Here is a 13,142-nt window from a genome sequence, read left to right as displayed (position 1 = left end):
CAAACAGTTTGAGTTGTTACTAATAGTTATTTTCAATAATACTTCAGTTTTTGTCTGCCATTCTTACTGTTACTTCTTGCAACTCTCATGGTAACTGACATGTGAAAATAGCAGCAGTCAGAGTCACATTTTATGCTTGTTAAAATAAAATAATAAAAAAAAAAACATTAAGTCCAGAACAACAGGATGTGAAAGGACTTTGTCAAAGACAAGCTGATGTGCCAAGCAGGCATTATTTTTAAGCTTCGGGGAAGTGTCCTCTTGGAACAGCATCTATTATGTGTCAAAAGAAGGATGACTGCTTCATTTATAGAAATTGAAACATTATAGAAACAGAAAGTCAACTTGGTTCCTTCCATATGACCAAACACAATACAAACACAAGACCCAGCTACTCTTGATCCCGATAATGGTGGTTTGGTAGATTAGCAGTTTGACGAATACATTTTAACATGGTCCATTTTCAGAGCACTCTTCTCACACTACTTTTTATCAGCTAATAAAGTTTGATCAGTACAGAATTGAGCAAGGTACAGTATATCTGCTGATGAAGACTTGAAAATGTGTGAGTGACAACTCTTGAAAAAGCTTCTTCAGTTCCTTGACCTGAGCAAATGAGGTCTGAACGATAGTGATACATTATTACAAAGTCAAGTAACCAGCAAGGGATGCTTTTGAGTTTTCCCAGATGCTGTCCTGACTTTTAGTCTGGTTTAGTCCCCAACCAGAGCTGTTAGTTTTGGCTGGATGGACAGGGAAGGCTAAGCAGTTCAAGCAGCAGCACATGTAAAAAAAAAGAGGAGCGAGGTGGAACATAAATCAGAACTAAATTCACTCGTAGTCAGTGAAAGCCGATCACAGTGACACATTACAACAGAAGAGACCTGGAAATCATTGGCCACTATGCAGAGAACTCTTCAAATGAAGAATGCTGAAGGCATTTTGTGCGACCGCATTAATATTTCTACTGTATTTCACAACACAAATACTTTAAAACGTGACACAGAAGTATCTGTACTGTGATGCATTTCATGAATAAAGCAAAAGATTGCAGAGTCATAACACACAAGTCTGATGTGTGCAGGGAATTAAATGTTTTCTGGAGCCTCATTTCGTTTGCACATGATTCGATAAAACTAAACACCGTGGACAGCCATGCCTGATGGTGCAGGAATTTAATTAACTCTTCATATACTGTAAATCTGCTGCGTAGAACAAATATAAATACTTCATACTACATAATACAAAAGGAGACTGATTCATAAATTATTATGCAGATTTTCAGTAACAGTGCGTAATAACAGATTATGCAGTGCTGGACACCCTTGGGGGTCCATTGGCCAAGACTTCGTCTGCAAGAGACTGTGTGGCTGCCCAGTAGAGGGTTGGTAGTTACTGGAGTTTTCTTCTGTCCAACAATAGCAACACTCAAGCGCACATTTCCATTAGTGCTAGGAAGACGGCTAACTGCCAGACAGACAAACCTCCACCAGCCAAACATTCCACTAGACGCACACCACACAGTACAGCACTTCTTCTCACTCTGTGGGAGGTCTCTGAATCATGCTGCAGCCTGATGGAAGCTCAGTGGGAACCTTCTCCTTCCGCAATACCAGACACTCTCTCTCAAAGGCGACAAGGCCTTTGAGAGAGAGAAAAATCCTCCTCTGACAGCTCGGAGGGAGTCAGCAGTATCTCAGAGAAACATACTGCTCAGGCTGCTGAAACAGGGACATAAACTGGCAAATTAGGGAACTGGGAAGACAAGACAATGAATCTGTGCAGTCAGGATGGTCTACTGGTGGCACACCTCTGAAGGTATAATTCATCTTTACAGCAGCATAATGAGTCCAGAGGACACTGCTGTCGGTACTTATAAAGGGGAAGCGGTAATTTATGCATGTCTGGATGTGGTTTTCACATTGAACTCAGAGGAAAAACTCAATTGTAAACTAAATGACTAAAGTAATACGACATTTTGTTGATGTGCTCCTACTTACTTTTGTTCAGCCCACTGCAGCTCAGCTGAACATTAAAAAAAAGAAAAAAGACATCACATCACACACCAGTTACTCCATAGGAGACATTTGGCAAGGATGCAAACCCCCGTACACACCAAGTGAGGCTGTGACCAACCATTCACCCTCATATCAGCAGCAGCTATCGCTGTGTTTGAAAATCGTTTGTCCAAAGGACTGCTGCACATAGCTTTTATGTTAAAGCAGCAACTGACTGTTGAGTCCTCAAATAATAAAAATGAATTAAAAAGGGGGGGGGCTTCTGGTTTGCAGGGGGATCATCTTGTACACCTGGTGTTGAGACTGTACAAGCATTAAATGGTGATGTAGTGGGTGGAGAAACTTTGATTTATCAACAGGGAATAAAGACAAAAGAACACAGAGCAGATTACTGCAGGTGTGTCATTAATGTTTGATCCCTGTAATAATTTACTTTTTACAGCAGAAAAAGCAGCTCCTGGAAAATAACATGTTTTGAGGAATGGTATGAGGATTATGAACCTATAGTCCCCTCTATTATTCTAGACACAATCATTACAAGCTTTAAAGCATGCTCCTATGTGATCCACGCAAGCACAGACAAGAAAAGCAAACAGGTTACAATGACACACACTGATCCTGTGACAAACACACAACATCATTCATTATCTTCTTCTTCACTGGTGAAGTGAGTAGTTTGGACTATTGCTGCTCCATTGCGCTTTTGTTTACTTTTAGGCACATATTACTCCATATTAGAGGGTAGGGGTGTAGTAATAGTGTCCAGCTCTGCTCTACTGCGCTTTAAATACACTTAAGGTTGCAGCACGTTCTCGATTACTCTGCAGATCATCCACACAATGTCTGAAGTCCTCGCTCATATCAGAGCAAAGAGCAAACAAATCTGCAGACAAGCCCTCAGGCAGAACACATACCCAGCTATATTGTACTGTGTTCAGTGTCTCATACTGTAGTTGCATAATGTCATACAGTAGCTGCAGGAGGAACCAAAAGTATCAAATTCTAACACACACTCAGCTCATTTGCAGCCATATTAAGAATGACAGAAGCCCAATTCATACGGGACCTTTGAAGCCAAGAATGACATATGAAATATTCTAAAGTGACATCCAATTTCTTTACATGGTAAATACTTGGATTTGCAACCAAGCATGCAGACAGACATGTCACAAACAACTATGAGCAATGTCATTGTTTTAATGTAGACAGTTGTGGTTTTGAAATCAGGTTCTAAGACCTTATATATAATGTAAATATAGATGTAATGCATGTTCCAGGCATGTTTGTTTAAAACTAATCCAGTGTTACAAAAAAAGGGGGCTGCATCACATCACACTAATGCAAAAAATCCAGTAAATCCAGTCAATATTATACGCAACGGTCATGAGAAACCATAACAGGAAACCGACCCTTCAATACTATAGCAAAATCTGACCAAGGTCAAAATTAGTCTTCACGCAGGTAACTTCAGATTCAGACACCTGCTCTGCATTTGCTGCCGTGTGCAGTCCTCCCTCAGAAATCCCCTCTCTGTCTGTTCTCCCCCCTGTATCACTTTACCTCTTGGTTTCCTCCCTCTCTCTCCTTTCTTCAGTTATGCACAACAATGTGGCTTACCTTTGCTCGAGTAGAAGGACTCCATGCTGAACATTTACGGCAACGTACAAAGACCAAGTCCACACTTTGCGACAGCGTAAGCCACCGACTCCCCCTCTGCTTTCTGATCTCAGCGTGTCAATGTCAGATCTGTGACTTTCTCTCACTATCTACGTTGTTTCTCAGCTCTCACTCCTTCAAACACGTCACACTGTGCAGATCAACAAAACGGGATTCCCCCCCCTCCACCCACTCACCTCCTTAACAGGTCAGAGCCGCCCTTCATAATAATACCTCTGTTCGTGTATGTGTGTGGGAGTATGTGTGTGTGTGCGTAGCACTGAAGTGTTTGAAAAAGAGCTAAAATTTCAGAGCTGCAACAAAGGCAAACAAGGGCGTAAAGTTGAAAGGGTGCAAAGAGGACGGGTGAAAGGATGGAATTAAAGTGCTCTGCGTCTCTGCTGGAGAGATGAAATGTTTCATTCAATAATTACAGTCGCATTCCAGTATGAGGCTAAAAATTCAGCTTTGAGTGGGTTGGGGAAAAAAAATACCTTCACCATCTAATGTATCATAAAAGCCTCTTGGGGAAATGAACCAAAAGTCTCTTGCTCAGCAGAGAGAGAGAGGAAAAAAAAAAAAAAAAACACAGAGTGACAATCCGACAGAGACAGCAGTCTTTTCGAGTTAGAGAGACAACAAGACTACAGAGACAGACAGAGGCAGTGGGGCTTCAGCATTTAAACGCACTGGACTTGTGCCACACACTGTAGTCTCAGAGGCAGGGCTGTGTGCCAGCACTTGTGAAGCAAAAGAGGGGCGAGTGTGCATGTGTTGTGTAATATAATGTAAGGAGAGATGTGTTTGTCAGCGAGGAGAAAGTGTGACAGCTGTATATAGTATGCATATGGATGTCATGCCTTAAGGCGTGCAATGTTAGTATAAGTAGGCTATTAATATTCAAACATTCACACTGAATTACATCCTGCATGTAGTGTAAATACCAGCTGCAGTTAAAGTAAATAGCATCAGAGTTTAACTGAATGTGCTCTATGCAAAGGAGTTAATGATTAACACTTATTCCTAAATTGCAGCTTTACAAAACACACATTAACCCAACATGGAGATACCAACAGGGCAGAACTGCAAGAGAGGACTGAAGACAAAGCTTCAGTCAGAAGTGATTCCCACGGCTTTCAGCTTTTTAATAGTTGCTTCTTTTTTTTCTTTTTTTCTTTTTTTTTAAGAAAAATGCTGTTAATGGCAGCTTTTGGGATACTTGGATACATATAAGCTCTAGTTATTTAGGAGCTATGTAAATGTTGGACTTGAAAAGTGTAGCCGTGAGATGATGAAGCCTTTCTTTGTTCTTAGTCCTCCTTGAGCCTGAAAAACTAGCTAATCCTCCTGTGAAAAATATAAGCAAAAAATCTGCAGCAGAGACACAGCATGAAAGGGAAATCCATCACCTCTGCTGCATTTGCTTTAACAGCCAGCCTTGTTAGCATTTTCTGTTTTTGTCAAGATGATACAACAACTGTCACTGTAAGTGTAATGTGATAATACGTGACTGTCGGCTTATTGTGCTGCCCCCAAGTGGCTGTAAATTAAAGAGAATATTTCCAGTAAACACATACAGCATTGTTCCTCATTGACTAACACATCCCTTCAGCCTTCGATATCATAATTAGGAAAATAATCCACCTTGATGGAATCATGCACTCACTCAAAAACCACATTGGCGCATACAGTGAGAACAAGGAAGTGTGTCCCTCTTCTCTGTCTTCGGTCTGCTCATGTTTTCCATGAGGGAGACACCAAGTGAAATCACAGCTGCTGCGCTGAGGATCAACCTTACTACAATGTGAGGTCTTTCCCCTGAACCTCACCGTATCCAAAAATAGTTCGACAACAGAGAGGGGAAACTACCCATGATGCATTTCCTTCGGAGGAATGCAGAGATGACTATATTTCAGGAATGTCCTGAATTGTTTGAAAAAATGCTTAAGGCATCGTGGAGAGGAGTGTGAAACCAGATGTGTATAGACAACCCTGTGACAAAGAGTGCTGATGGAGCAGGTAACAGAAGTGAGAATAACAATGTGTGGGTTCTGCAGGTTCTGCAGAAAAGTTAAAAACACATCACTCCAGTCGGGAAGATTCGAGATTCAGCACCTCGCCACATTTAAGAAACTCTGACACAAAATAAACAGTGGTGGAAATTTATTTTAATCCCATGTGTTTATATACGAGGAAAATATGAGGGAGGGTTGGAAAGGCAATTCCGGGAGTCAACAATAACAGGAGTCATACAATCCATTGTCCTGTTTTTTCTTGTAAAATGGCCTACACAGGGCAGACCACACAGACCCCTGCTGACCTCCTCACTAAGATGATAATCACAGAATCATCCCATAACAGGGGCTGTTTTCTATCTTCTACTGGAACATCGCAAACATCTAAGGCCCCTTTACAACGAAGAGGAGGTAACTGCAACTCAGTCCATCATAATGTTAGGTGGGGTTGAAAGTGCTGGAAAGTTTTAATCAATGTAATGAGCTGTGTCTCAAAAAAAAGGGTAACAGCCTTTGAATGCTGCGATGGAAGACAGACAGACTCGACAATGTCCTTTCCAAGCTCCTTCAAATGTGTTCCAACAAATACAGCCATTATGTCACCCTTAACGATGGGTCCTATTGGTGACTCCATCCATCGCCCCAAGCACTCTCAAGATTAACTGTGGGCAGATAAACAAACAGGGCTTACACTTTTAATTGTGAGTAGTTTTTGTCTCTGCTCAGTTCAACTGCTAACTGCAGAAAAATCGAAGCACAAGTTTTTGTAAAAATAAAATGGCATATTGTCAAGTTTGCGTCGTGACCCAATGGTTAGGATGGGCACAACTGCTAATGCAAAGCAAAACTGTCCACAAGCTAAAGCATCCAAATTCAGTTCAGCCTTCATGGTTTAAGAGCGCGATGGGGATCATGTACTACAGAGGACACAGCCTCTGATGGTTTCATAAATAAGAGGAGAAAAAAAGCTTCACTGTCAGAATGATCAGGTCTTGGTTTGTAAAAAGGACAATGAGGCTATAGCATCTCAAAAAAGTTCAAGCCAGTCCCAATTTTTCAAGTTGTTGTTTATTGTGCTACGAGAGTCAACATTTCACTCTGAAACTGTCAAATAATACTACGGTGACTGACTGTAAAGTAGTCTTCTAGCTGATTTACTGCATGAGCTCCATACAAAAAATAAATCAAGCAAAACAAACTGCGGATCACAATGATCACGATTCACATGTATTTTATCCTCCTTGACTTCACCTGGTTGTCCTTGAGCTTGCATAAGACCAACTGCATTATTTAAACAATGTTCGGGAACAAGAAACACGACACGTTGGTGATGAAATAATCAGATCTGTTAAAAAAAAGAAAAAGAAAAAAAGTAGCTGGTAGAAATAGCAGTTGAAAAGCTGTCTTCACTTACTGACATTCAGATCTGTGGTTTCAGTAACTTAGGAAGTAGTTCTTCAACTGAGGAACAGCATTGTTTCTCAAAGACAGTGAGTGGCCACAATGTATGAGTCATTTAAAACATAGCCTATCGTGCTTTGGGATCATTTGTTGATTTTGCATCCTTTTTGATAAAACAAAGTAAGTAAATAAATCCCTAAATAGGAAAGTGACTGCATCTGGGGACCGTTTCGTGAGTCACTTCCTGTGCTGCATCAGTTTTAGCTGTCTGTCTCTGCAACCAGCCAACTGTGGAAGATTTGATTTTCACACGCAGGGATTCAGATTGTGTAAGAGCACACAGCCGACCTGCACAATGACTTATCGGCACACTTGAAGTTCAAGGGGCCTGCTGCATATCGAGTTCAGAGTCCAAAAGTTTAGTTCTTTGCCAAATTTCAGAAGAGAATAAACAGTCCTCCCAAATTCTTATCTTATTCTCCGGCAAACTTTGAGTCTCATCCCATTATCGGCCACACAGTGCTTGTCCAACAGTTTGTTGCCTATTTTTGGCAACTGGCTGACCAAAGTCTTTGATCAGAGACTAAATGTTTGAAAGCAACTAACATCAGACATAACTTTAGAGCCAAGGTGAATTACACTGATCTTATCCAGGCTTTTGTAAAACTGAACAAGCAAACATCTGTTCCAATACAAACGAGCACGCCTGCACAGTAGCATGGGTGAAGTCACACGCTTCGCCTCGTATCAATGGTCTCCACTAAAGCAACTACAACATCCTGAGTCTTCAAACCCTCTTGCAATTTTTCCTTCCTGTCTTTGTGCTCCCTGTTTCTGTAGTTTCACCAGCAATAACCAAGACATGGATCCAATACAGCAGCGCTTGCGAGACACAATTAGGAGAGACCATAAACCAAACAGTAGATTTCCTAACACCGTCTGGAAATCATTTCATTTACAGAGGGCTAGACCCAATGGGTTTTAAAAATAAAAGAGACGGGAAACACAAAGTAATGTTACACACTTGAGTAAAAGTGATGTGTTTAGCTTAAAGATGTTTCTAATAGGTTATTTGATCTTGGCCTTTGAGACCCCAACCTGAAGGTGTGATATTGTCTAATGATCCAAAATCTGGATAAAGACAGACGTACAAACACACAAATACAGGGCAGGTGCATTCCCATCAGATATAAACACTCTGCACGTGTGGCACAAACACATAAAGACCTCTGCATTCCAGAACATGTGCTTCAACGAGAAGCAGCAATGTCTGGTAGCTCTCAATTTTTACTAAATTTTACTTTATTTTTGTTGCATTTTTATTATTTTTCATCAATTGCTGATGGATATTTCTGTGGGGAGAAGAGTTTACTCAAGAGAAGAGCTTCTTTCATTGAAACTGGGCAAATCTGGAGGATGCCACCCGAGACAGAGGGGTCTTTTCGTGGTTGCCGTGCTGGTGCAAAGGTGAAGGCCAAGAAATGGAGATATAAGCCCTTTCTGCTATCATTCGTCATCAACTCTCTGCCCTACAAATGTGTGGAACTACCTGAATTCACTTCTCATACAGATGGACAGAGACTATAAAGCTAGTGGAAAGAAAAAAGGAGGAGGACTGGCTTTATTACTGTCAAGGAGAAGATGTGCTGTGCAGATATTGAATTATTGGCAATTGGTATGAGACTATACTATGTACCAAGAGAATTCAGTCATATCATAACAATACATGTGCACATTCCAACCAAGGCAACTAATGAAGTTCCATGTCAAAGTTCTCCATGAAACTGTTGCCAGGATACAGGCTATGCAGAGGTACGTGTATTAATATCTGGAGATTTCAACCCCTGCTGACTGAATTTCCCCTTGGGGATCAAGAAAGTTCTATCTATATCTATCTATAAAGACAGCATTACCGTGCTAAAGTAAACACACACACACAGCATGTAGTGCTTCTCACTCTTGTGCAATGTCGCAGCTTATCCGTAATCATCCCATCCTGTGTTGCCGCCTCACGCCGGCCAGCAAACACAGGCCTCACACTGTCCTGAGCACAAACAGCATTCTCTGTCATCAGCAAACTGGGGACAATCTGAGCAGGCGCTCTGTTGCCGGGACGGCTCATCGCTCAGATGAAAACACGAAGACGGCACTTCAAGGAACGTTTGGGCCATCCAAGCCATGATTACTTGTAAAATAATACCCCAGGAGGCCGGTGGCAGCACCTTGTGAACATGATTTCATACATTTCTTCGGTTTGTTTTTTTTTTTTCCTTTTCTGTAGTTTAAGGTGTAACAAAAAAAATCCAGAGATCAGCAACAGCAACATCAGGTTGGGCTGACAAATCCAGAAGAACAAAGAAAAGTCACAAACAACCACATGAAGGCTGGAAAAACATCCAGTGCGACCGTGTGACACTTATTCATTGAGCAATACCCTGGAAGACCCCCTGCCCTGTGCCTCGGCATTCGACTACACTTTATTTACCCTGCGTCACTCCAGACAGGACAAACAGTAGAGAATGTCACCTTTGCCACAGGTCAGGAATCAGTGGCACATCTAAGCGTGTCAAAAGGAAACTGAGAGTACGCAAATACGTCCTAATGTGGACATATTTTTTTTCACACCCTAACCCACAATGGCAGAAATTCCTGGCTGTGGCACAAAAACAGGGGGAATGAAGACAGGGAGATGGCCAAGGTTGTCTGTGAATACCTACAAACAGGTCAGGGAATCCCTTGTTAGTCTGCTTATGGAAGTGGGTGTACACGGTAGTCAGTCACACGCTGAAGGAGTGTGGAGAGTGCATGAGTCACAGTTGGAAAAAGATCATTCTTCTGTATAAAATAAGAGGAGGTAGTCTTTGAAATCCAATTAATGCCCATTACAGTAAATCCAGAAAAAATATTTAAGACCCAAGTTATCATATTAAAGTAAATATCACATCTTTTCAACAACTGTCGTCAGTCTATACCAATTAATTTTACTGCCCTTAAAAATTTATATATTGAAGTTTGATTTCATTTCCTTTCATTTATCATGTTCCAAACACATGGGAAAGTAATAGTAGTAATAGTAAACACTCTTAGAAAGCCAACAATGTTTCCTGAATAATAAAAATGTCTATATGTTATTATTTAATAATAATAATAATAATAATGACTTTTTGTCAGTATAGGAACAAGTGATTATCCAGTCTCCATCATTTTTTGGAACAGGTTTCATGATATTGAGTATCATTTTCATTCAGATATCCAGTCCTTGTATCTTTCCATTTAACCAAACAAGCGTTTATATGTTATTTTTTTATATGTGTGCATTTTTCATTGCACTGCGCTGCTTTTTTCGTATTAAAAAATAAAAGTTTTACTTGCTGGATTCTTAAAAAGATTTGAGATTAACTTTTTTTCTGTGCTTGCTATCTGGTAGGTTTATCCATGGGGAACGATACATGCTGTAACATCAGCAACTCGTTGAATTGGGTTTTAAGGTGAGTTGGCTGTACAACATTTATACTACACCCTCAGAGGTTATCCCTGCACTTATACTGTGCATTGAACTTAATCAATCAGAATCTATTAATTCAGTTACTTGAGGCTGATGTGGCAGCATTATTCAAGGTGGCCTGTGGAGTAGTGTGAACTCTGAGGTTATGTAATATGTAACCTTTCAGAAACAAATACTACACCACTGACTGAGCACACCGACAGGATGGAAATGAATGGTTGGCTCTACGTAAGATGCCTGGTATAACTTGTGTTTTCAGTGTGAAAGCAGGATGCTGTGGAAGCTGCCTCTGGATATCTGCAATCTGACTGCAGGGTGAGTGCAACTGACACTGAACTCAATTCAGGGACGAGTTGGAGACACACGGCATTAATGTTTGACAGTTTCCTGACACTGTACACGAAGAGGCTAAAAATGTAGCGTTGTGATCTCAGCATTATGACACTTGGGTTGAATTGGCTGGTGGCTGAGGATCTGCCACTGAGGTACTCTCTAATATAAGTCAGGCAAAGACCTTGTCTAACTTTTGCACCGTGGTGAGATCCAATAAATAGTTTCCTTTTAGTGTGTGAAGATTCACACACACCATCTACACAAGTGTCAGACAGTCACACATTTATAATCGCATAAAAATATATTCTGGGACACTGAACAAATTTTTACTCTTTGCAGTCATCTCTATTTTTTAGATGATAAATACTGTTGGGCTTCTCCATCTATCTGTTCATGAACTAATCCTGTGAATCGCGATCATGCATGAGCACACCTCCTGGGAAAAACAAGGCAGGCGGAGGCTTGGGCCCGCGTGTTCAGTCAGAATGGCATCCATTTATCAGGAAAATCACTAAGACCGCTTCAGCCCTGAACCATCATTCTACCCTGACAGCCACAAACCACCAAACCCCTTCTACACCCTTCATTAGGGAGTGGCATTATCGCATCCATCCATCCATCCATCCATCCATCTTCTACCACTTTTCTGTTTCCAGGTCGCGGGGCTGCTGGAGCCAATCCCAGTCAATGTTCCAGTTGAGGGGCGGGGTACATCCCGGACAGGTTGCCCGTCCATCACAGGGCATTATCACATCTTCAGCTCATCTTCTGGAATAGAACTACATTTACAAACTACAGGAACTGCCTTTCTCTTACTACACCCCCCACCCCCCCCCACCACACTTTTATTTTTGGTTAATGTAGTTGGGTAAAATTAAAAGAATGAATCGATTAATCCATCATAAAAATAATTGTTCCTGTTAAGTCCTTTCATGCATTGTTGGCACAAATATACATGATATGACTTGCTTTGCCCATTTCTCCTCTGTTTGCCTGCTCGTGTCATCTGTCTGCTTTTTTAAAGACTACTACAAAAAAAAGTTAGCTAACTCTTATGACTGTCCAGTTTAGAAATATATTCTTCAGTTTAGAGATATATTCTTGACAGTGACAGTGACAACAGACAGAATTGACAGGTAGAACCTGAGCAGTGTAATATAACTGCAGCATCATTAAGAGGGTGAAGACAGATTAAATGCATATAAAAAGAGAGCAGTCAGATAAAAATGTGTTGCTGTTGGTCAACCTTTGGATTCTATGTTTATTGTAACAGTCAAAACATCAATTGTTCCACATCTCAAACCGCCTGTCACACAAACATAAGAACAAACAAAGTAGATGCGCCAATGCATTAAGCACAAATCCACTATTAACTTTAGTTTGGGCAAGATGATGTCAATTTTGCATGCTGGATTTGCATGGCAAATATGAGGTTTAAGAGTACCTCAGTACGATACAGCGACACACTTTTCTTTGTAAACACAAAGGCAGTAGACTAAAATCCAGAAAACCAAGTCCTACACAGACAGGAAAGGCCCCTTCTCTGGCTTTATCCATAGTTCATCTAAAAATGTCTTCTTTATTTAATCTTTTAAAATTAAAATTGAGAAGCTGAGTGTTTGGCAGTGTTTGAGTACATTGAGCTTCCGCTGCTTCTCAAACAATACCCGAGTCAGACACCCCTCCCTGTCTGCCTTCCTACTGAGACAAAGTAACGCAACGCAAATGTCCCCCTCATTCTTCACTGTTCATGTCAGTCCCACATAGCACAGGGAAATATACACATTCAAATCAGAGTATAGAAATACCTTTCAGAGATGTAATTTCATTTTGGATAGACCGGGACTTTTCCATTGTGACTTTTTGGCCTCCTGATGATGCTGAACGCTGCAAATATTGATGAGGATTTCAAAACTGCCTTCCTGAGTAGATTCCTGTGTCTTAGGTGTTTCCTGTCTGTCCCACTGCAGGTCTGCTGCCCGGCACACTGCTCTGTTTTGGTTCCTGTGATACACCATGTGCACAAGCACACAGTCAGCTTACACTGTCACACACCTATGTTCACCCACGCACAAACTTTTGTGTGTGCAGGATTCCCGACAATGCAAAGCTCCTCCCTTGTCCCCTCCTTTTCCTCTTCCACCTCCTCTTTTACCTAAAACTGGCTTCCTAAAACTCAGTCACTGCAAAATAAACTTGGGCAGTTATTGTTAT

The 13,142-nt window shown here is 41.1% G+C and overlaps 1 protein-coding gene across 2 annotated transcripts in view; it reads right to left on the bottom strand.

Annotated features, from left to right (window-relative positions):
- LOC115044515 (plectin-like) overlaps nt 1-13,142 on the bottom strand; it is a 99,280-nt gene that overhangs the window by 69,940 nt on the left and 16,198 nt on the right. Inside the window, exon 1 of one of the 2 annotated variants that reach the window (XM_029503580.1) lies at nt 3,636-3,675. The exons of the other annotated variant lie outside the window; for it this stretch is intronic. Within the exon in view, the coding sequence (XP_029359440.1) occupies nt 3,636-3,669 (34 nt within the window). The 5' untranslated portion in view covers nt 3,670-3,675. Of the gene's footprint in view, nt 1-3,635; nt 3,676-13,142 lie in introns of those variants that run through there. 2 annotated transcript variants of the gene reach the window in all.

This window comes from Echeneis naucrates, chromosome 6, assembly GCF_900963305.1.
Source record: "Echeneis naucrates chromosome 6, fEcheNa1.1, whole genome shotgun sequence".
NCBI classification, from domain to species: Eukaryota; Metazoa; Chordata; class Actinopteri; order Carangiformes; family Echeneidae; genus Echeneis; species Echeneis naucrates.
Note: the sequence above shows the minus strand (reverse complement) of the source record. Positions and strands in the feature narration are given on the sequence as shown.